Source organism: Panthera leo, chromosome D1 (assembly GCF_018350215.1).
Source record: "Panthera leo isolate Ple1 chromosome D1, P.leo_Ple1_pat1.1, whole genome shotgun sequence".
Classification (NCBI taxonomy): Eukaryota; Metazoa; Chordata; class Mammalia; order Carnivora; family Felidae; genus Panthera; species Panthera leo.
In genome coordinates, this window is record NC_056688.1 from 45546188 (window position 1) to 45567116 (window position 20929).

Genomic DNA, 20929 nt, shown 5'->3' on the forward strand with positions numbered 1-20929 from the left:
CACTACTAGGTATGTATCCAAAGAACACAGGAGTGCTGCTTTGAAGGGGTGCATGCACCCCAATGTTTATAACAGCACTATCGACAGTAGCCAAAGTATGGAAAGAGCCCAAATGTCCATCAACAGATGATAAAGAAGATGTGGTATATACGTGCAATGGAATATTACTTGGCAATCAAAAAGAATGAAATCTTGCCATTTGCAACAACATGGATGGAACTAGAGTGTATTATCTTAAGTGAAATAAGTCAGTCAGCCAAAGACAAATATCATGACTTCAGCCATATGTGGAATTTAAGAAGCCAAACAGATGAATGTAGGGAAAGGAAGCAAAAATAAGTTAAAAACAGAGAAGGAGGCAAACCATAAAAGACTCCTAAATAGAGAACAAACTAAGGGTTGCTGGTGGAGTGTTCAGTCGGGGGGATGGGCTAAAGAAAGAAAGAAAAAGGACAGAAGGAAAGAAAGGAAGGGAGGGAGGGAGGGAAAGAGGGAAGGAGGGAAGGAAGGAAGGAAGGAAGGAAGGAAGGAAGGAAGGAAGGAAGGAAGGAAGAAACAATGTTCATTCTGTTGTTGGGTAGAAAATTCTATAAATGTCAACTATACCAAGGTAGTTGATGTTATTTAAGGCTTCTATATCCTTAATGATTTTCTTTTGACACTATCAGTTATTGAGGGAATAATGTTGTAATCTCTAAGTATAGATGTGAATGTGCTTGTCATTGCAGTTCCATCAGTTTTTGCTTTACTTATTTCGAAGCTCTCTTATTAGCACTCTTATTTAGGACTATTATATACTTGTAATTAAATTACCCCTTTACTGTTATTAAATAATCTTCTGTTTCTCTGGTCATATGCTTTGCTCAGAAATCTACTATGTCTAATGTTAATATATCCACTCCAGCTTATGTCTGCTTAAAGTGAGCATGATATATCTTTTCTCACCTTCTACTTTATTTTTTTAACCTGTTTTAGTTTACTTTAAATATGTCTATCCCTTTATTTTTAAAATGGCTTCTTTTGAAACCCATTTTAGTTTACTTTTAATATATGTGTCCTTTTACTTTTACAATAATTTAGCTGGGTTGACTTAAGATTTATAATATGCACCTTAAAAGTATGACAGTCTACCCTCAAGTGATATTATACAATGTCCCATATAGCATGAAAATCTTGCATCACACTCCCATTCTTCCCTCTTGAACTTTTTACTATCGTTGCTATGCCTTACTTTACATATGCTATAATCCTCATAAACTACATTGCTATTATTTTTACAATTATACTTTTTAAAGGGATATATATGTGTGTGTGTGTGATACACACACACAAAGTATCCTTCATATTTACCCACGTAGCTAACCATTTCCAGTGATCCTAATTTCTTTGCATAGACTCAGATTTCCAACTGCTATCATTTTCCTGACTACTTCCTGATAAGCTTCAACATTTCCTAACTACAGGTCTGCTGGTAATGAATTCTTTTTTATTTTTTATTTTTATTTTATCTTTATCTTTTAAAAATATGTTTCTAGGTATACAACTCTAGGTTGACAGTTCCTTTTCTTCAGTTCTTTAAAGATACTGCTTAACTGTCTTCTGGTCTGTATTATTCCCAATGAGAGATTTGCTGCCATGATCTTCATTCCTCTGTATAAAAGGTTATCTCTTCTCTGGATGCTTTCAAGATTTTTTTCTTTATCACTGGGTTAATCGACTACGATATGATTCATCTCCTTCATGTTCCCAGAGTGCTTGAGGTCCATTAAGCTTCTTGGATATGACAGTTAAGTTTTCATCACGTTTCTCCAAATGCCTTTACTGACCCTCCCTCCCCCTCTCTTTCAGAGACTCCAAATGTATGCATATTGGGCAAATTCAAGTTGTCCTATTAGATCACTAATATTCTGTTCATGTTTTTTATTTTCTCCTGGTGTTTCATTTTGGATAGTTTCTATTGCTACACCTTCAGGTTCGCTAATATTTTCTGCAAAGTCCAATATGCCATTAAACCTACTCTGTGTATTTTTCATTTCAGATCTTATAGCTTTCATCTCTAGAAGTTTAATTTGGGTCTTTTTTTTTTTTATATCTTCCATATCTCTGCTTAACATGTTCAGTATTTCCCCTAACTTCTTGAGTACATGGAATACAATAATAAGTACTGCTTTGAGATCCTTGTCTACTAATTCTATCACAGGTATCACTTCTGAGTTCGTTTCAAATGATTGATTTTTATCATCATTATTGGTCCTAATTCTTTTCATGCCTGACAATTTTTCATTGTATGCCAGACATTGTGATTTTTACCTTGTTGAATGTTGTATATTTTTGTTTTCCCACAATTTTCTTTAGATTTATTTGGGGATGCAGTTATTTGGAAATAGATCCTTTCATGTCTTGCTGTTTGTTGTTGTTGTTGTTGTTGTTGTTGTTGTTGTTGTTTTTAGTTGGGGCCAGAGCAGTTTTTAGTCTAGGACTAATTTTGCCACACTCTGAGGTAAAAAAATTTTAATGCTTCTAAAGACTTCTAATGCTTCTGACTCTTCCCAATACCTTGCAAATTATGAAATTTTCTACTCTCAATGGTGGGAACGTTAACTATTCCTAGCCCTGCGTGATCTCAGAGGATTTTTTTTTTTTTTTTTTTGCCTCTAAATGGGTTTCGCTGGTTCCTTTCCCAATCTCAGTAGATTCCTCACATGCATGCACAAATCAGAACTCACCTAACTATTCATTGGGATCCTCTGCACATTTCTGGAGCTACCTCTCTCCTCTCCTCCATGCAAACTCTAGCCAGCTTGTTTCCTTGGACTCCGAGCTATGTCTTGTCAACTCCCGAGATAGAAATAGGCTCTGCCTCAGTTTTACATCCCTTCTCCATGACCTAGAAATGCTCTCCAGGTAGTAAGTCAAAGCAACCACAGGACTCACCTCACTAGTTTCCAATCTTTCAGGGATCACTGTTCTTCACTGCTTCATATACAATGTTTTGAAAACTGTTGTTTCTTTTATTTTGTCTGTTTTTTGTTGTTTCAGTCAGAAGGGTAAATCTGTTCCCTGTTACTCCAATTGAGCCTGCATCAGAAGTCATCTTTTATTTTAAACATAGTAAACACACTAGTTTTAAAACATTTTCAGATAGGGGCGCCTGGGTGGCTCAGTCGGTTAAGCGTCCGACTTCAGCTCAGGTCAAGATCTCGCGGTCCGTGAGTTCGAGCCCCGCGTCAGGCTCTGGGCTGATGGCTCAGAGCCTGGAGCCTGCTTCTGATTCTGTGTCTTCCTCTCTCTCTGCCCCTCCCCCGTTCATGCTCTGTCTCTCTCTGTCCCAAAAATAAAGAAACATTAAAAAAAAAAAAAATTTTTTTCAGATAATCCCAACACACGTAGTCTCTGCAGGTCTGTTTTGTTGTTAATTGTTTCTGCCAGATCTTGATCTTGGTAACTTGTTTTTCATAAGTGTTTATTTCTGACTACCAAATATATATATATATATATATATATACATACATATATATATATATATATATATATACGTATATATATATACATACACACACACACATACACACACACACACACACATATGGGGCACCTGGGTAGCTCAGTCGGTTGAGCATCTGACTTCGGCTCATGATCTCACAGCTCATGAGTTCAAGCCCCACATCAGGCTCTGTGCTGACAGCTCAAAGCCTGGAGCCTGCTTTGGATTCTGTATCTCCCTCTCTCTCTGCCCCTAACCCACTCACATTCTGTCTCTGTCTCTCTCAAAAATAAATAAACATTTTAAAAAATGTTGAACATATATATGAAGAATATATATATATGTACATATATATACACATATATATATGTATACACATATATATATGTGTATATATATGTACATATATATACACATATATATATGTATACACATATATATGTACATTTATGTTTATGTACATATATATGTGTATATGTATATATATGTGTATATATATATATGTACATATATATAAAGAAGGACTTCTACTTCTGGGAATATCAGTTATATACATTTTCCTTATTCCTCCCACTAATTAGAACTAAAAACACTGGACACTGGATATAAAGCAAACATTAAAGACTGAAAATTGAAAAGAAGAGAGCAGACCATCTAGAGATCTTACAATCCAAAGAATGACATGGTGGTGAGTACCTACATTTTCTTTTTGCCTTATCTATCCCACTGTTAGAGCTGAAGAAGCCTGGTAAGCTGTAAATGCTAATAAGCACAGACAAAAACCTGCTCTGTCTTGCTAAAGGACCAAGAAAAGGGCAGTCTATGAAAACACAAACTTTTAGACAATAACCACTCTACTCAAGTCAAACACCACACACACACACACACACACACACACACACACACACACATACACACAAACCTGTGGCCCAATATCCACCATCAATGACCAAATGACCACCCTCACAAAGCTATAACAAGGCCTCCAATGAGGAAGAGTCAGAGAATATCAAGTACAGAGCTGAGACTTTCAGCCCCACCAGCTGATAACTAGGCCTCTGCTCCCCTACCCCCAACTAGGGGTGTCAGCAGAGACCATGCCCACCCAGAAGTAAAGAAGTGCTACACCCCCCTTCAGGTGTCAATGAAAGCCAAATGCTTATTACATAGGTTGTTATTGTATTTTACATTTTCCTTTCTTATATATTACTTTCCTTTGTCTCTTTTATTTATATTTCTTTGTAAAACTGTTTCTTCATATCTGCTTCTTTTAGATTTATTTACTTATTTTTATTGATTTTCTTTTACATTTGTCTCTTGCAATTTCCCAATATGTATTTTACATTATCTTTACCAAGCAAATAGAAAACAAAGGTATGTGATAAAGACTAGTTATGAATACAAGCTATACCCAAAGAGAAATTACACTCTTTTTCCCTGTAGTCTAACTGACCTTGCACTACTACTCCAAACCATTTATAGCAGAGTACCTAATAGTTTCAAAGTTCAACCTCCAAGCCTGAAATCTCTAAGATGAGTAATCAATTATTCAAATAGAAACACAAGACAAAGAAGCACAAATTTCTCTCCTAAAATAACAATAATTCTACCTCCAAATGAACTCCAGAATAATGGTCTGACTCACATTCCAAACCATCCTGACCTTTACCAGAAAGCACATGATCTAAAAATTCACCTCCTTAAATTTTATTCACACACACCCAGAAAAATTCACAAAACAGTCATGTACAAAGATGTTCATTACCACATGGTGATGCTGAATTGGAAGCAATTTGTATATCCATTGCTGGAAGAATGAACAAATAAAATGTAGTGGATGAAATAGTCTAAAATTAGACAGTGGTGACAGATGCACAATTTTGTGAATATACTAAAAACCAATGGATTGTAAACTTTAAAGGGGTAAATTTTATGATATATGATTTCTACCTTAAAATAACTATTATAGAGCATACATGAGGATGAATATTCTGGCACTTTATACAGCAGTTAGAAGCAATGCATTGGAAGTACATAACACACACAGGTCTTGAAAATATGTTGTGAAGTTCAAAGTAAATACTTACAACAATAAGGAAATATCTCAAAAACACCGTTTTAAATTATCCAGTAAAAGAAAATAAGAGTCTCTAACAATTCCCCTTTGTTAATTTTTTTAAGTTGTTTTATTTTTGAGAGAGAGAGTGAGCAGGGGAGGGGCAGAGAAAGAAGGGGGCAGAGGATCCAAAGTGGGCTCTGTGCTGACAACAGATAGCCCGGTGTGGGGCTCAAACTCATGAACCATGAGATCATGACCTGAGCCGAAGATGCTTAACCAACTGAGCCACCCAAGCATCCCAATAATTTCCCTTTACATGCTCACAGTCTCTAGGAAAATTCCTCTCTATTCTGCCTTTCTGACCAAGAAAGCCATGGCAAACGTAAGGAACCTATTATCCTCAAATAACAAAGTATCTCATAAGAGCTCAACATTGTCTATTGTTATACTGGGTACCAGCAATACATTCCTCAATTTGACTGAGTCAGAGTTAAGAACCTAAAAAGCAGTATCACCACTAATTCTGGTACTTCTAAGAAGGCTTCCAAAAACGGATCTACAAGTTCAGGAACTCAACCGAGGACAGATCCACTTACTCGTGGGAAAACAAGGTCATTTGGTTGGCTTAAAGGACTTAAGACTTAGGGGTATTGAAAGGGGTGAAATAAGAATAGAGATCATTCTCTCTCATTTTTGCCATTTTAAGTAGTATCTGCTCCCAGTCGACTTTCATTCAATAATTATTTATTGAGCATATACTATATGCTAAGCAGTATTTTTAGGTACTAGAGATATGTCAGGGAGCAAGCAAGAGTCCCTTGCCCTTAAGCAGCTTACACACAGTGAGGGAAATAAGACAACAAACAAATAAAAAATTCAGTACTTATAAATGCCATGAAAAAAGGTAGGATTACCAGTTAGAGAGTAGAGAGGTGAGTGGAAGTTGTTTAACTATGATAGTAAGAAAGAGCTCTCTCAGAAGGTGACAATGGGCCAACTACACAAGGAGGAGATGCTAGCCAAGAAATCTAGGGAAACAGATTTCCAAGCACAAAGAAAAGCAAATGCTAAGGCTGTAAAAGTGTTCAAGAGACAGAAAGTGTTAAAGTGTTCAACGGACAGAAAGAAAGCAAGTGCAAAGAATGAGAAGAAAAAGTAGATGAAGTCAGAGCCTTGTAAGCCACAGTAAGGCATTTAGATTTCATTTGGTGTACAGTGGAAGGGAAGGTTTTTCTGAGTTTTAAGCAGAAGACTGACATGCTGTAATTTGTATTTCCAATGACTCTGACTGCTTATGTGGAAGACAGACTACATTCAGGAAGACAAGGGTGGGAAGATGTAAATCAGTTATTAGGCTATTAATGTAGCTCAGGCAAGAGATTTAGAGCTCAAACTATGGTGAGAACCACAGAGGTGGCAAGTCACTATAACCCCCAGAATATATTTTAGAAGTAGAATAAGATTTCCTAATGGACTGAACTAAGAGTATAAAGAGAAGAAAAGAGTTAAGACTCCTAAGTTTCTGGCCTGAGCAGCTAGATGGACAGTAGATGTCATATGCTGCAGAGGAAGGCCTGGGGGAGTAACTGGAAAAAGCGTGTTTAGAATTGTTTTTGTGAATTTAATACTTTCAGTTTATTTCTTTCAAGTTCATCTGTCAAATTTCTCCAACTAATTTATAATCCATTTTGTATTTCTTTCGTATCCTCATGTGCCTAGCACAGTACTGACATATAATAAATACCTGCTGAATCTAATTTCACTGAAGTGGCCTTACAAGAAAACATATGAATCAACATTTTCAAACCTTATGTTTGAAAAATCAAAGACAGATGTTTTATTCAAAGACACTGTGTGTGTTTAAAATTAAAAAGCAAATGCTAGAAGCAGGCCTACTAGATACATTTTCCAGTTTTAAAATGCACCCCTTGTTGAATGCGTAGTGGCATAAATGAAACTGCAGAGAAAAGTTTTATAAAGGGTCTATACAGAGAGGTTTTTTTCAAGTTTTTTTTTTAACATTTATTCATTTTTTTGAGAGTGAGAGAGACAGAGCATGAGCAGGGGAGGGGCAGAGAGAGAGGGAGACACAGAATCCAAAGCAGGCTCCAGGCTCCAAGCTGTCAGCACAGAGCCTGACATGGGGCTTGAACTCACGAACTGTAAGATCATGACATGAGCCGAAGTCAGATACTTAACCGACTGAGCCACCCTGGCACCCTAGAGAGATTTTTAAATGTCCTAAATTATAATTAAACTAAAAAATAAATGAACTTCACCTAACACCGCATTTTAAATAACTGTTAGCAGTATACGATGAATTTTGAAAGCCTGGGATCCTGTCATTGTCACAACCAACACAATAAAGGGAAATCATATCAATGCAAACTTTTATGTGTACTCTTAAATTATACTGTGGCAAAGTTGAATCCTGGCAGCTGGTGTTTGTGTGGGTAACTGGTTCTAACATATTAGTCCCAACAAAACATTTCCATAATTTTATAGCCATATCTTGGGCAGAAGCAAGAGAAAACATTTAATTCTTTATTTCATACTTGTCTATACCTTTCGTACATTTTTTCCTTTAACAACTAATCCTCCATGAATTCTAAAAATCTAAAAAACTATACTATTTTAAAAATTGTACCCCTTTCCTTTCAAAATAAGCTAACAAACACATAAACAAAACACACTTTCAGATGGATATGAATTCAACTGCCTTAAGTTTGTAATTATTGAAACTGCTAATCATTAAGGCTATAAACCACTGATCTAATAACAGAGACTTACCAGGGCTTACTTACAGATATCATGGGTAATAAAAGTAACTATAGGAGACCAGAAAAAATCTTTTCATAATAACAGAAGCAGTAATAGATGTGTCCTTTATTTAGAGTATATAGCTCTTCACCTGTTTCCTACAACACTAGCAAAAACACAGTTAGCAAACTGTATCCTCACAATTGCATGGTACAAACACTATACTGTTTTCTGTTCTGAGACAACTGTCAATACTAAAAAACAGAGATGAGGTTTATTTCCATTGGTTTATGTATTTCTTTCCTCTTATATATTTCTTTCTTCTTAAGTAGAAGATCCCCCAGAAACAGAACTATATGGGGCAGAGAGAGAGAAAGAGAGAGAGAATCCCCAGCAGGCCCCGCATTGTCAGCACAGAACTTGCCATGGGGCTCAATCTCATGAACCATGAGATCATGACGTGAGCCAAAATCAAGAGTTAGACATGACTGAGGCACCCAGGTGACCCAACCTTGTTTAATGACTACAGTTTCACTCACAGTGTCTAACATGGTAGATACTGAATGTTTCTTATCTTTTTCTTTTTTTGTAAACCTTGACCCCAACTTAGCAATCCTTGGAAAGGGAAGGATTTTGTTTTATGGTTACCAATGACATGTTTCTAAGATGAAGCTGCCTCCAAGTCCCCTCCTTTCCTCAAGGTTCAAGTTCCATGTAATTCATAAAACTTTGTGATTGCCCTAGCCCAAAGCTAACTTCCTTTTCTAAAGTTCTAAGGACTTTATTATCTTATCACATATTTGACATGAATGCACTCTCTTGGCCTATCAATCACCTAGGTATTGATCCAGGTATACCTTGTACCCTCAACTAAATCAATTTCAAGGACAGAATGATAGGTTATATTTGTGTCCCAATACCTAGCAAAGTACTGTGCATGCAATAAATATTTACTAATAAAAACAAAGACAAGACAATAAATAAAGACAATATGAAGACAAATCTACATATTCTTCTATCTTGTACTCATTCAAAGGCATGTCAATGCCTTTGAAATTTTCTGATCAAAGTAACCAAGGAATGGGTAACTATCACAACCAAAACTAACAAGATGATATTATTATTAGCCAAATAGTTATTATTTCATTGTCTCCCAACATTTTGAGGGGGTCTATGTATATGTGTTTATGTATAAAACCAACCCACTGTAATGAAGATATAACAAGAAATGAAAAGGTAGGAGTACACCCTCCAAAAAAAGATTACTTAATATCATGAGCAATAAAAGCTAGATAGCACAGAAACAAAAGATGTCACAAAACATATGTCCCTGATTGTTTAAAAAGGATATATAATATGTACCCACTCAGGAGTGCAGCTGACATTTGAGATGGGATGTTCTTCATAATGCAGAACTGCCCTTTACTGCAGGGTGTTTAGCATCCCTGGCTTCATCATTAAATGCTTGCAACATCCCCCAGTCACTGCAACAACCATAACACCATCCACATTTCCAAATGTATTGGAAATCTATGCATCTATATTTGTGTACTTATGTATGTACATTGGAGGAGAAGGAAAGGAATAAAAAATAAATACTAAAATTACTACATGGTAAAATTACAGATGATTTTTTACTTTCTTTTTTATGCTTTTTGATACTTTCCAAATCAGAAATACATACTAAATACAGTAAATAATTTTAAAATAAAACCTCCTAACATTTAGAAATATTGCTCTTGATATTATATGCCAACAATTTCAACTTAGTCTAGGAAGCAACAATCAAATTATAGAACAAAGTTACTTCTTAAGGATAAATTCAGTCTCTGAAAATATTTAAATCTTTACCTATTCTGCACCAGCCACTCTCTTATTACAGAAATAGTTGTATAGTAACTGTATAAACAAAAGACTCTATTTAGATAAAGAGAAGAATTAAACTTATTAGATTATCATTAGTACTAAGAATATATTATATACAAATTTACTTTCCTTTAAACATAGTCAAAATTGAGGCATTAAAAAAAAAAACTGAGGTATAAAAAAAGGCTTTGGTCTCATTAAAATTTTGTGGTTAATGATAAAAAAATGTCCTTAATAAAGGATCAAAATTAACTTTTGATCCTTGTCGAAAGGAAAATTTCTTTAAATATCAATATAAATATCATAATTTTGATACTACTTTGGTTTTGGAAGATATTACTACTGGGGAAACTGAGTAGAATGAATATGAGATCTCTCCACCATTTCTTACACCTGCATATGAATTTCTGTATGATTCATTCAAATAAAAGGCTTATTCCCCAAAACTACAGTATTTAAAGACCAATCTCTAGCACTGATTATATCAACCAAAATCAAAGATCATCTCTCCAGAAATTAACAATCTAAATGAGGCAAAACACACACACACACACACACACACACCACACCACACCACACCACACCAAAAAAAAGTTTGTAAAATTTTACTTAGAATTTAAAGACAAGTATATAAATACAGATAGTATTTGGAGTGCCTGGATGGCTCAGTCGCTTAAGTGTCCGACTTCGGCTCAGATCATGATCTCACCATCAGTGAGTTTGAGCCCCACATCGGGCTCTGTGCTGACAGCTCGGAGCCTGGAGCCTGCTTCAGATTCTGTGTCTCCCTCTCTCTCTGCCCCTCCCCTGCTTGCGTTCTGTCTGTCTCTATCTCTCTCTCTCAAAAATAAATAAACATTACAAAAAATTAAATACAGATAGCATTTGGGTATTGAAGTATACACACCATGTGGCAGTATAGAAAAGTATGTGCACGTTTAAAGAAAAAAAAACGCATTAAAATTCAAACCCACCCTAGTATGCAGGGGAAGTATTTTTAAGTTTTTTAAAAAATAAGAAAGAAGAGCAGCACCCAGAATAATTTGGTGCTACTATTATGGTTCTCATAGCATACTATAGTTTATATTCTAGTCCTTTTCAAACATTGTTATTTTTACTGTGACTCCTTTACTAGACAGCAAACTCCATTAAGTGTAAAGACTATCTCCATCCTGTCTACCAGCATATAGCACAGTAAGTGACATATGCTAAGTACAGAGCAAAAATTAAATATTACTAATTTATAATAAAAAATTTACAGCTGAAAAGAATTGATAAATGTAACTCTGAATTATATTCCCTCATTAGAGAATTCAACAACCTATCTTCAGATAAATAAATAATTTTTTAGTTGTAGTTTTCAATGTTGACTACCAATTCTATTAAACAACTTTAGAAGATTTCAATATAAATACATTCTAAATCATGAACTTGGCAATGAAAATTATATAATCTTGACTGTATATTTACCATAAAGAATAACAGACTAAACAACATTAATTTCATTCCTGTAGACTTACAGATTAAGAAGCCTAGCTAATTATGTTATTAAATATACTCAGACTTTAGAGATAGAACCAATGCTGTCCTGATGTCCAAGAATAATGACATCACAAAAGCTCATCTTTAAATCATTTTTCTATAAGAAATGGCAACAGAAGCAGAGTATGAAATTAAATCAAAGATACAGAGAAAGAGATACACAGAAATATATATCCTATCAAAGATAAAGATCTAAGCTTAAAGAAAAAAAAACAGCCATGAAGGACACAGGGCAGTGAATCACTCTCCTCCTGAAATAAATGAAATTAAGTCATGTATGACAGGAATAAACTGGGTAGCATCAAGGCTTTTTTAAACATTTAAGACTATGCTTTAAAACTGAGACAGAAAATATTCTGAAATTTAAGTAGCTTTCCTTCCCATTTTTTAAATGTAACTTGATTTTAAAAAGAGAAATAAAAAAGCACAATGAAACTTTAAAAGCAACAACAACAAAAAGAAAGGAATTACTTACCAAATTGGCCATATAAATAGTGAGCAGCCCTCTCCTGCAAATAATTTTAAAAAGATACAAAGTGAGATGAAGTATCAAATTAACTTAATAATCACGTTATCATTTTTTTTAGAAATCAAAACGATGATCAGGAGTTGAGAAAAAAGTAGATTATACTGAACTAAGTTTTCTGTACCCTAACAATTGGATCTAAATAGATTCTACAAGTCATTCTGTTCAGTGGTCATTAAACATTCTATTTAGTGGTCATTAATTAAAATTATTTAAAATTACTATTGCCTTGTAATTAACAAGATTTACCATAGGGATCATTTCACAATATATACCAATATTGAATGATTACATGGTACATTTGAAAGTAATATAATGTTGTGTCAATTATATCTCTAACTTAAAAAAATTACTATTTCCTTATATTAATAGAAAGTATAATTTGCTATTAGCCTATGTTTACTCTAGAGTCCTAAATTTAATAAAGAACCTTAAAGAATTCATCTTGCCAAGATGTCAAGGCCAAAACAATGCACATCGATTGCACAAAAATCAGGTCTTCTATCTGTTTCATACACAATGCAATTGTTCATTAGATGTTCTTACAACTCATACTAAATCACTTTGGTTTTAACTTCATTGTTAAGTGAGAAGTTAGGCACTAAGTGAACTTTCTAATGCCAAAGGACAAACAAAAAATTTCTATAAACTTTAACTTTCCAGAAATATTGCACATTTATCAAACTTGTTTACTGAGAATTAAGGTAGAAACTCAAAGATAGGGATAACGTTCCACCCTTAATCATTTCATTTAACTTATATTGCATGTAAGACCATGAATGAAGTAGATCCTATTCTTTAGGAAAGAAGTCTTTAACTAAACTAGCCCTGCAGGAGGTCCTATGGGGGACTCTGTGAGTGGAAAGCAGCAAAGACTACAAAGGATAAGAGACAACACCACAACTACTAAACCTACAGATAACACAATGACACAAAATCCCTATCTTTCAATAATCACTCTGAATGTAAATGGACTAAATGCCCCAATCAAAAGACACAGGGTATCAGAAGGGATTTAAAAAAAAATCTACCTATATGCTGCCAATAAGAGACTCATTTTAGACCTGAGGACACCAGCAGATTGAAAGTGAGGGAATGGAGAACCATCTATTATGCTACTGGATGTCAAAAGAAAGCTGGAGTAGCCATACTTATATCAGACAAACTAGATTTTAAAACAGAGACTAACAAGAGATGAAGAAGGGCATTATAAAATAATGAAGGGGTCTATCAATCAAGAAGAGCTCACAATTGTAAATGTTTATGCCCCAATATGAGAGCTCCCAAACATATAAATCAATTAATACAGATATATTCAGAACTTTTCATCCAAAAGCGGTAGAATACACATTCTTCAAATGCACATGGAACATTCTCCAAAACAGATCACACACTGGGTCACAAAACAGCCCTCAACAAATATTTGAGATCATACCATGCATATTTTCAGGTCACAACATAATGAAACTTGAAATCAACCACAAGAAAAAATTTGGAAAATCCTCAAATAACAGGGAGGTTAAAAAACACCCTACTAGGGATGCCCCAGGTGGCTCAGTTGGTTAAGCATCTGACTTTGGCTCAGGTCACAATCTCATGGTTCATGGGTTCAAGCTCCACACCAGGCTCCTCACTGGCAATGCAGAGCCTGCTTGGGATTCTCTCTCTCTCTTCCTCTCTCTCTCTGCCCCTCCCCAACTCTCTCTCTCTCAAAATAAATAAACTTAAAAAAAAAAATCCTACTGGGGCACCTGAGTGGCTCAGTCGGTTAAGCAGCCGACTTCAGTTCAGGTCATGATCTCAGAGTTCGTGGGTTCAAGGCCCGCATCAGGCTTTGTGCTGACAGCTCAGAGCCTGGAGCCTGCTTCAGATTCTGTCTCCCCCTCTCTCTCTGCCCCTCTCCTACTCATGCTCTGTCTCTCTCTCTCAAAAATAACTAAACATTAAAAAAAATATTTTTTTTATATCCTACTAAATAATGAATGGGTCAACCAGGAAATTAAAGGAGAAATTAAAAAATATATGGAAGCATAATGAGAATGAAAACACAATAGTCCAAGATGCAGCAAAGGCAGTCCTAAGAGGAAAAAACATAGCAATCCAGACCTATCTCAAGAAGCAAGAAAGGTCTCAAATACAGAACCTAACCTCACACCTAAAGGAACTAGAAAAACAGAAGCAAAGAAATCCCAAAGCCAGCAGAAGAAGAAATAATAAAGATTAGGACAGAAATAAACAACATACAAAAAAATAAAAAAAGGTAGAACAGATCAATCAATCTAAGAGCTGGTTTTTTGAAAGAATGAACAAAATTGATAAATCCCTAGCCAGACTTCTCAAAAAGAGCAAGGACCCAAATAGATAAAATCACGAATGAAAGACGAGAGACCACAACCAACACCACAGAAATAGAAACAATTATTAGAGAATACTATAAAAAAGTATATGCCAACAAACTGGACAATCTGGAAGAAATCCACATGCTACAAAAACTCAAAAGGGAAAAAATAGAAAATTTGAACAGACCCATAACCAGCAAAGAAATAGAATCAGTTATCAAAAATCTCCCAAAAAATAAGAATCCTGGGCCAGATGGCATCCCAGGGGAAGTCTACCAGACATTTAAAGCAGAATTAATACCTATTCTTCTCAAGCTGTTCCAAAAAACAGAAACGGAAGGAACGCTTCCAGACTCATTCTATGAAGCCAGCATCACCTTGATTTCCAAACCAGACAGAGACCCCACTAAAAAGGAGAACTACAAGCCAATATTCCTGATGAGCATAGACGCAACAATTCTCAACAAGATACTAGCAAATAGAATTCAACAGAATTATTCACCATGATCAAGTGGGATTCATTCCTGAGCTGTAGGGCTGGTTCAATATTCACAAATCAATCAACATGATACATCACATTAATAGAAGAAAAGATAAGAACCATATGATCCTGTCAATAGATGTAGAAAAAGCATTTGACAAAATACAGCATCCTTTAAGTTTTTTTTTTAACATTTCTATTTATTTTTGAGAGACAGAGAGAGACAGAGCACGAGCAGGGGAGGGACAGAGAGAAAGGGAGACACAGAATCCGAAGCAGGCTCCAGGCTCCGAGCTGTCAACACAGAGCCTGACCCAAGGCTCGAACCCACGAACTGTGAGATCATGACCTGAGCTGAAGTCAGACGTTCAACCGACTGAGCCACCCAGGCAGCCCAACAGCATGCTTTCTTAATAAAAACCCTCAAGAAAGTCAGGATACGGGATGCCTGGATCGCTCAGTCAGTTAAGCGTCCAACTTCAGCTCAGGTCATGATCTCATGGTCTGTGGGTTCGAGCCTCGCATTGGACTTAGTGCTGACAGCTCAGAGCCTGGAGCCTGCTTCCAATTCTGTGTCTTCCTCTCTCTCTGTCCCTTCGCTGCTTGCACTCTGTCTCTCCCTCTCAAAAATAAATAGATATTTAAAAATTAAAAAAAAAGAAAGGGGCGCCTGGGTGGCTCAGTCGGTTAAGCGTCCGTCTTTGGCTCAGGTCATGATCTCGCAGTCCCTGAGTTCGAGCCCTGCATTGGGCTCTGTGCTGACAGCTCAGAGCCTGGAGCCTGTTTCAGATTCTGTGTCTCCCTCTCTCTGACCCTCCCGCACTCATGCTCTGTCTCTCTCTGTCTCAAAAATAAATAAAGGTTAAAAAAAAATTAAAAAAAAAAAAAAGAAAGTCAGGATAGAAGGAACATACCTTCACATCAATAAAAGCCATATACGAAAGACCCACAGCTAATATCATCCTCAATGGGAAAAAACTGAGAGCCTTCCCACTGAGATCAGGAACACAACAGGGATGTCACTCTCACCACTGTTGTTTAACATAGTGTTAGAAGTCCTAGCCTCAGCAGTCAAACTACAAAATGAAATCAAAGGCATCCAAACTGGCAAAGAAGAAGTCAAACTTTCACTCTTCACAGATGACATGATACTCTACATGGAAAACCCGAAACACTTCACCAAAAAACTGATAGAACTGATACATGAATACAACAAAGTCACAGGATACAAAATCTCTGTACAGAAATTGGTTGCATTTCTATACTCCAATCATGAAGCAACAGAAAGATATATCAAGAAATCGATCCCATTTACAATTGCACCAAGAACCATAAAATAGCTAGGAATACACCTAACCAGGGGTAAAAGATGTGTACACTGAAAACTATAGAAAGCTCATGAAAAAAACTAAAGAAGACACAAAGAAATGGAAAAATATTCCATGCTCATGGATTGGAAGAACAAATATTGTTAAAATGTTGATACTACCCATAACAATCTACACATTCAATGTAATCCCAATCAAAATAGCACCAGCATTCTTCACAGAGTTAGAACAAACAATCCTAAAATCTCTATAGAACCACACAAGTCCCTGAATAGCTAAAGTAATGTTGAAAAAGAAAACCAAAACTGGAGGCCTCATAATCCTGGACTTTAGCCTGTACTACAAAGCTGTAATCATCAAGAGAGTATGGTGTTGGCCTGAAAACAGACACACAGACCAATGGAATAGAATAGAGAACCCAGAAATGGAACTATTTATATATATGGCCAACTCATCTTGGACAAAGCAGGAAAGAGTATCCAATGGAAAAAAGACAGTCTTTTTAACAAATGGTGCCAGGAGAACTGGACAGCAAAATGCAGAAGAATGAAATTGAACCACTTTCTTTCACCATACACAAGAATAAACTCAAAATGGATAAAAGACCTAAATGTGAGACAGGAAACCATCAAAATCCTACAGGGGAAAACAGGCAGCAACCTCTTTGACCTCAGCCACAGCAACTTCTTACTTGACATATCTCCGAAAGCAAGGGAAATAAAAGCAAAAATGTACTGGATGTCATCAAGATAAAAAGCTTCTGCACTGCAAAGGAAACAACCAACAAAACTAAAAACCAACCAGTGGAATGGGAGAAGATATTTGCAAATGACATATCAGATAAAGGATTAGTATCCAAAATCTATAAAGAACTTACTAAACACAACAACCAAAAAACAAATAATCCAGTGAAGAAATGGGCAGAAGACATAAATAGACACTTTTCCAAAGAAGACATCCAGATGGTAAACAGACATATGGAAAGATACTCAACACTGCTCATCATCAGGAAAATACAAATCAAAACCACACTGAAATACCACCTCACACCGGTCAGAGTGGCTAAAATGAACAACTCAGGAGACAACAGACGCTGGCGAGGATGTGGAGAAACAGGGACCCTCTTGCACTGTTGGTGGGAATGCAAACTGGTGCAGCCACTATGGAAAACAGTGTGGAGGTTCCTCAAAAAATTAAAAACAGAATTACCCTACAACCCAGCAATAGCACTATTGGGAATTTATCCAAAGGACATAGGAGTGCTGACTTGTAGGAGCACTTGGTACCCCAATGTTTACAGCAGCACTATCAACAATAGCCAAATTATGGGAAGAGCCCAAATGTCTATCAATTGATGAATGGATAAAGAAGATATGGTATATATATACAATGGAACACTACTTGACAATGAAAAAGTATGAAACCTTGTCATTTCCAACAACGTGGATGGAACTGGAGGGTATTATGCTAAGTGAAGTAAGTCAATCAGAGAAAGACAGATATCCTATGATTTTACTCATATGTGGAATTTGAGAAACTTAACAGAAGACCATAGAGGAAGGGAAGGGAAAAAAAGTTACAGAGAGGAGGGCAAACCATAAGAGACTCTTAAATACAGAGAACAAACTGAGGGTTGATGGGGGTAGGGACTGGGCGGGTGGAGGAGCTGGGTGATGGGTACTGAGGAGGGTACTTGTTGGGATGAGCACTGGGTGTTGTATGTAAGTGATGAATCACAAGAATCTACTCCTGAAGCCAAGACAACGCTATATGTTAGCTAACTTGACATACATACAACATACATACATACATACATACATACATACATACATATGGAAAGAAGTCTTTAATGTTTTAAGAGTTTAAGGACAGAGTTAAAATAAACTTTGGAAATTATAAAAATCTATTTGAGTTTCAATTATTAGCATTTTTCATACTGAAAAGAAAAAAACCTTTATAAATAAAACAAGTACCCATATCAAATGATTTTCACTTAAATTTCATGTCAGGTCTTAATATTAACATGTCAGTGAAATCTTGAAGTCCAACCCAGTCATACACAATCTTGACTGTTCATTATTTAAAATGGCTTAAGGGGCGTCTGGGTGGCTCATTCGGTTAAGCGTCCGACTTCGGCTCAGGTCATGATCTTGCCGTTCATGAGTTTGGGCCCCGTGTTGGACTCTGTGCTCACAGCTCGGAGCCTGGAGCCTGCTTCAGATTCTGTGTCACCCTCTCTCTCTCTGCCCCCTCCCCTGCTTGTACTCTGTCCCTCTCAAAAATAAATAAACATTAAAAATAATTAATAAAATAAATAAATAATAAAATGGCTTAAGAAGATTTCTATTATCACTAAAGCCACATGGAGGCAGTATGGTTTCACTTAACAACTGAAGTTTGAAAATCAGAATTTTATTTAACTTTAATTCTCTGGTACTCTGTAATTTAATTTTGTCATTAAAATGAGGGAACAAGAGGTGCCGGAGTGGCTCAGTAGGTTGAAAGTCTGACTTTGGCTCAGGTCATGATCTCGTGGTCAGTCCATGAGTTCAAGCCTCACATCGGGTTCTATGCTGACAGCTCAGAACCTGCTTGGGATTGTGTGTCCCCTCTCTTTCTGCCCCTTCCCTGCTCGCACTCTGTCTCTCTGTCTCTCAAAATAAATATAAAAAAAAAAAAATTTTTTTTAATGAGGGAACAAGACTAGTTACCTAACTTTAAACATAAAAATTATTTAACAAAAACATACATTTATCACCAATATAAACATAATGTTGGGTCTACTCGGGTTGAAAGGGGAAGGAGGTCTAGGCAAACCCACTGAACCAAACCCCACAGGCAATGACCCTGTTCAGCAGGTCCTAACACACCTCAGCAAAAACAACAGAATTCTATTGCTCCTCTAAAAAAGAATTTGAAAATCACTGCAAAGATGATCTAGAAGCTTCCTAGTAGCTTTCTTGTCTATGATTTCTACAAATGAATTGAAATTGTTCTTACTAATCTTTACCAATCTTATCAACTCCTATCAAATTCTAAATCAAAGATGGTCTTATTTTAAGTAAATTACATAAAGAAAAATTAGGGTAACATCAACATCTAAGAGTCACACATACACAGAAAAGTTAAATCCTTTTCAAGTGATACCTATCTTCCCAAAGCTGGTTACATATAAAGAAAAAAACATTATACTTAATTAAAAAAACAAAATAAAAGTATATCTCTGCAATTTCAGTAGCAGTACCCAATCATACATTTCCTTATGAAGTGAACTACCGTATTTGTTCCACTAATCTAATTCCATCTCTAAAATTCAATAAATTATCTACCTGATAATATAACCGTTTATCTTTAACTAGCAGGCAAAGATTATCTTGTTTACCTTCACATTTTCACACACCCGCAAAAGTACCTGGCATATCTATTAGGCACTAAACAAATGGTTATGGAATTTCTAGACAAAGTGTTACTAAGAACCCAGCCTACTAGGAATATAGTAGAGACATAAAATATATTATAGAGACATAATCACAAAAGATATCCACTAGACAGGAGAAAAAAATAGTGATATCAATTTATTAGCAAGCAAAGATGTGATCAAGTAATTTACATTTGCATAAAATGTAATAATCTGCAAGGTATAATAAATATTTGAAAGCAAATTTTATCCTCTTAGGAGTCTTACAAAGTGTGATATAGATACTATTATCCTTTCTCTGTCAGAAAATTTATGTGGTTTACTTAAAAATATAAAAGTAGCACAAAGACAAGTTGGAATTAGAAGTCAGCTTCATGTTCTTTCCAAAGCACTGCTTCTATGGTAGAAAATCTGTCCATTACTAACTTACCTTTAAATTCTGTAACTCACTGACTTTAGAATGAATAAAACCCTGACACACTCTTACTACTGGGAAAAAGCAGAGGATGTATTGTTATTAGATGAAATCCTATTCTGGTCTTAGGTTTCAATTTATTGTTCCCAAACAATGAGAAAGAGCATCTCCCTCCCAGCTTTATCTGAATTCCAACCCAGAACTAACAGCCTCAAGAATGAAAAGACAGTATCTCTGAAGGGCATGATATGTTGTATTAAAAGCAGACTCTTTTTGATAGGTTTCCCAGATGTGGTGTCTTCAACCTCAGTTCCAGTGTCAATTCGGTAGGTGCAGAATATCACAATATTGATTTATTTTATCACTTCTCCAGGGATGCTGAGTATCACAAGAAACTGGTAAGTCTATTAAATGCCATTTTACTATTAAACATTTGACTATATCTAGCCAAGATCTGAAGACAAACAGGTCACTTCCTTTTACTTGAGTAAATTCTCTCTAGAAAACAAGTTACCTATTAAAATACTACTACAACAGGGGCACCTGGGTGGCTCAGTCAGTTGGTTAAGCGTCTGACTTCGGGTTGGGTCATGAGCTCATGGTTTGTGAGTTCGAGCCCTGCATCGGGCTCTCTGCCTCCAGCACAGAGTCCACTTTGGACCCTCGGCCCCCAACTCTCTCTGTCCCTCCCCGCCACACACACACACGCTC

General features: G+C 36.1%; 1 protein-coding gene across 11 annotated transcripts in view; it reads right to left on the reverse strand.

Moving 5' to 3' along the window:
• Positions 1-20929, reverse strand: part of TMEM135 (transmembrane protein 135) — a 364077-nt gene that overhangs the window by 303499 nt on the left and 39649 nt on the right. For all 11 annotated transcript variants that reach the window (XR_006194180.1, XM_042907390.1, XM_042907389.1 and 8 more), the window contains one exon: positions 12187-12220. Coding sequence is in view for 10 of the 11 variants with exons in the window: in XM_042907390.1 (XP_042763324.1) it covers positions 12187-12220 (34 nt within the window). In the remaining variant the exon portion in view is untranslated. The remainder of the gene's footprint in view (positions 1-12186; positions 12221-20929) is intronic.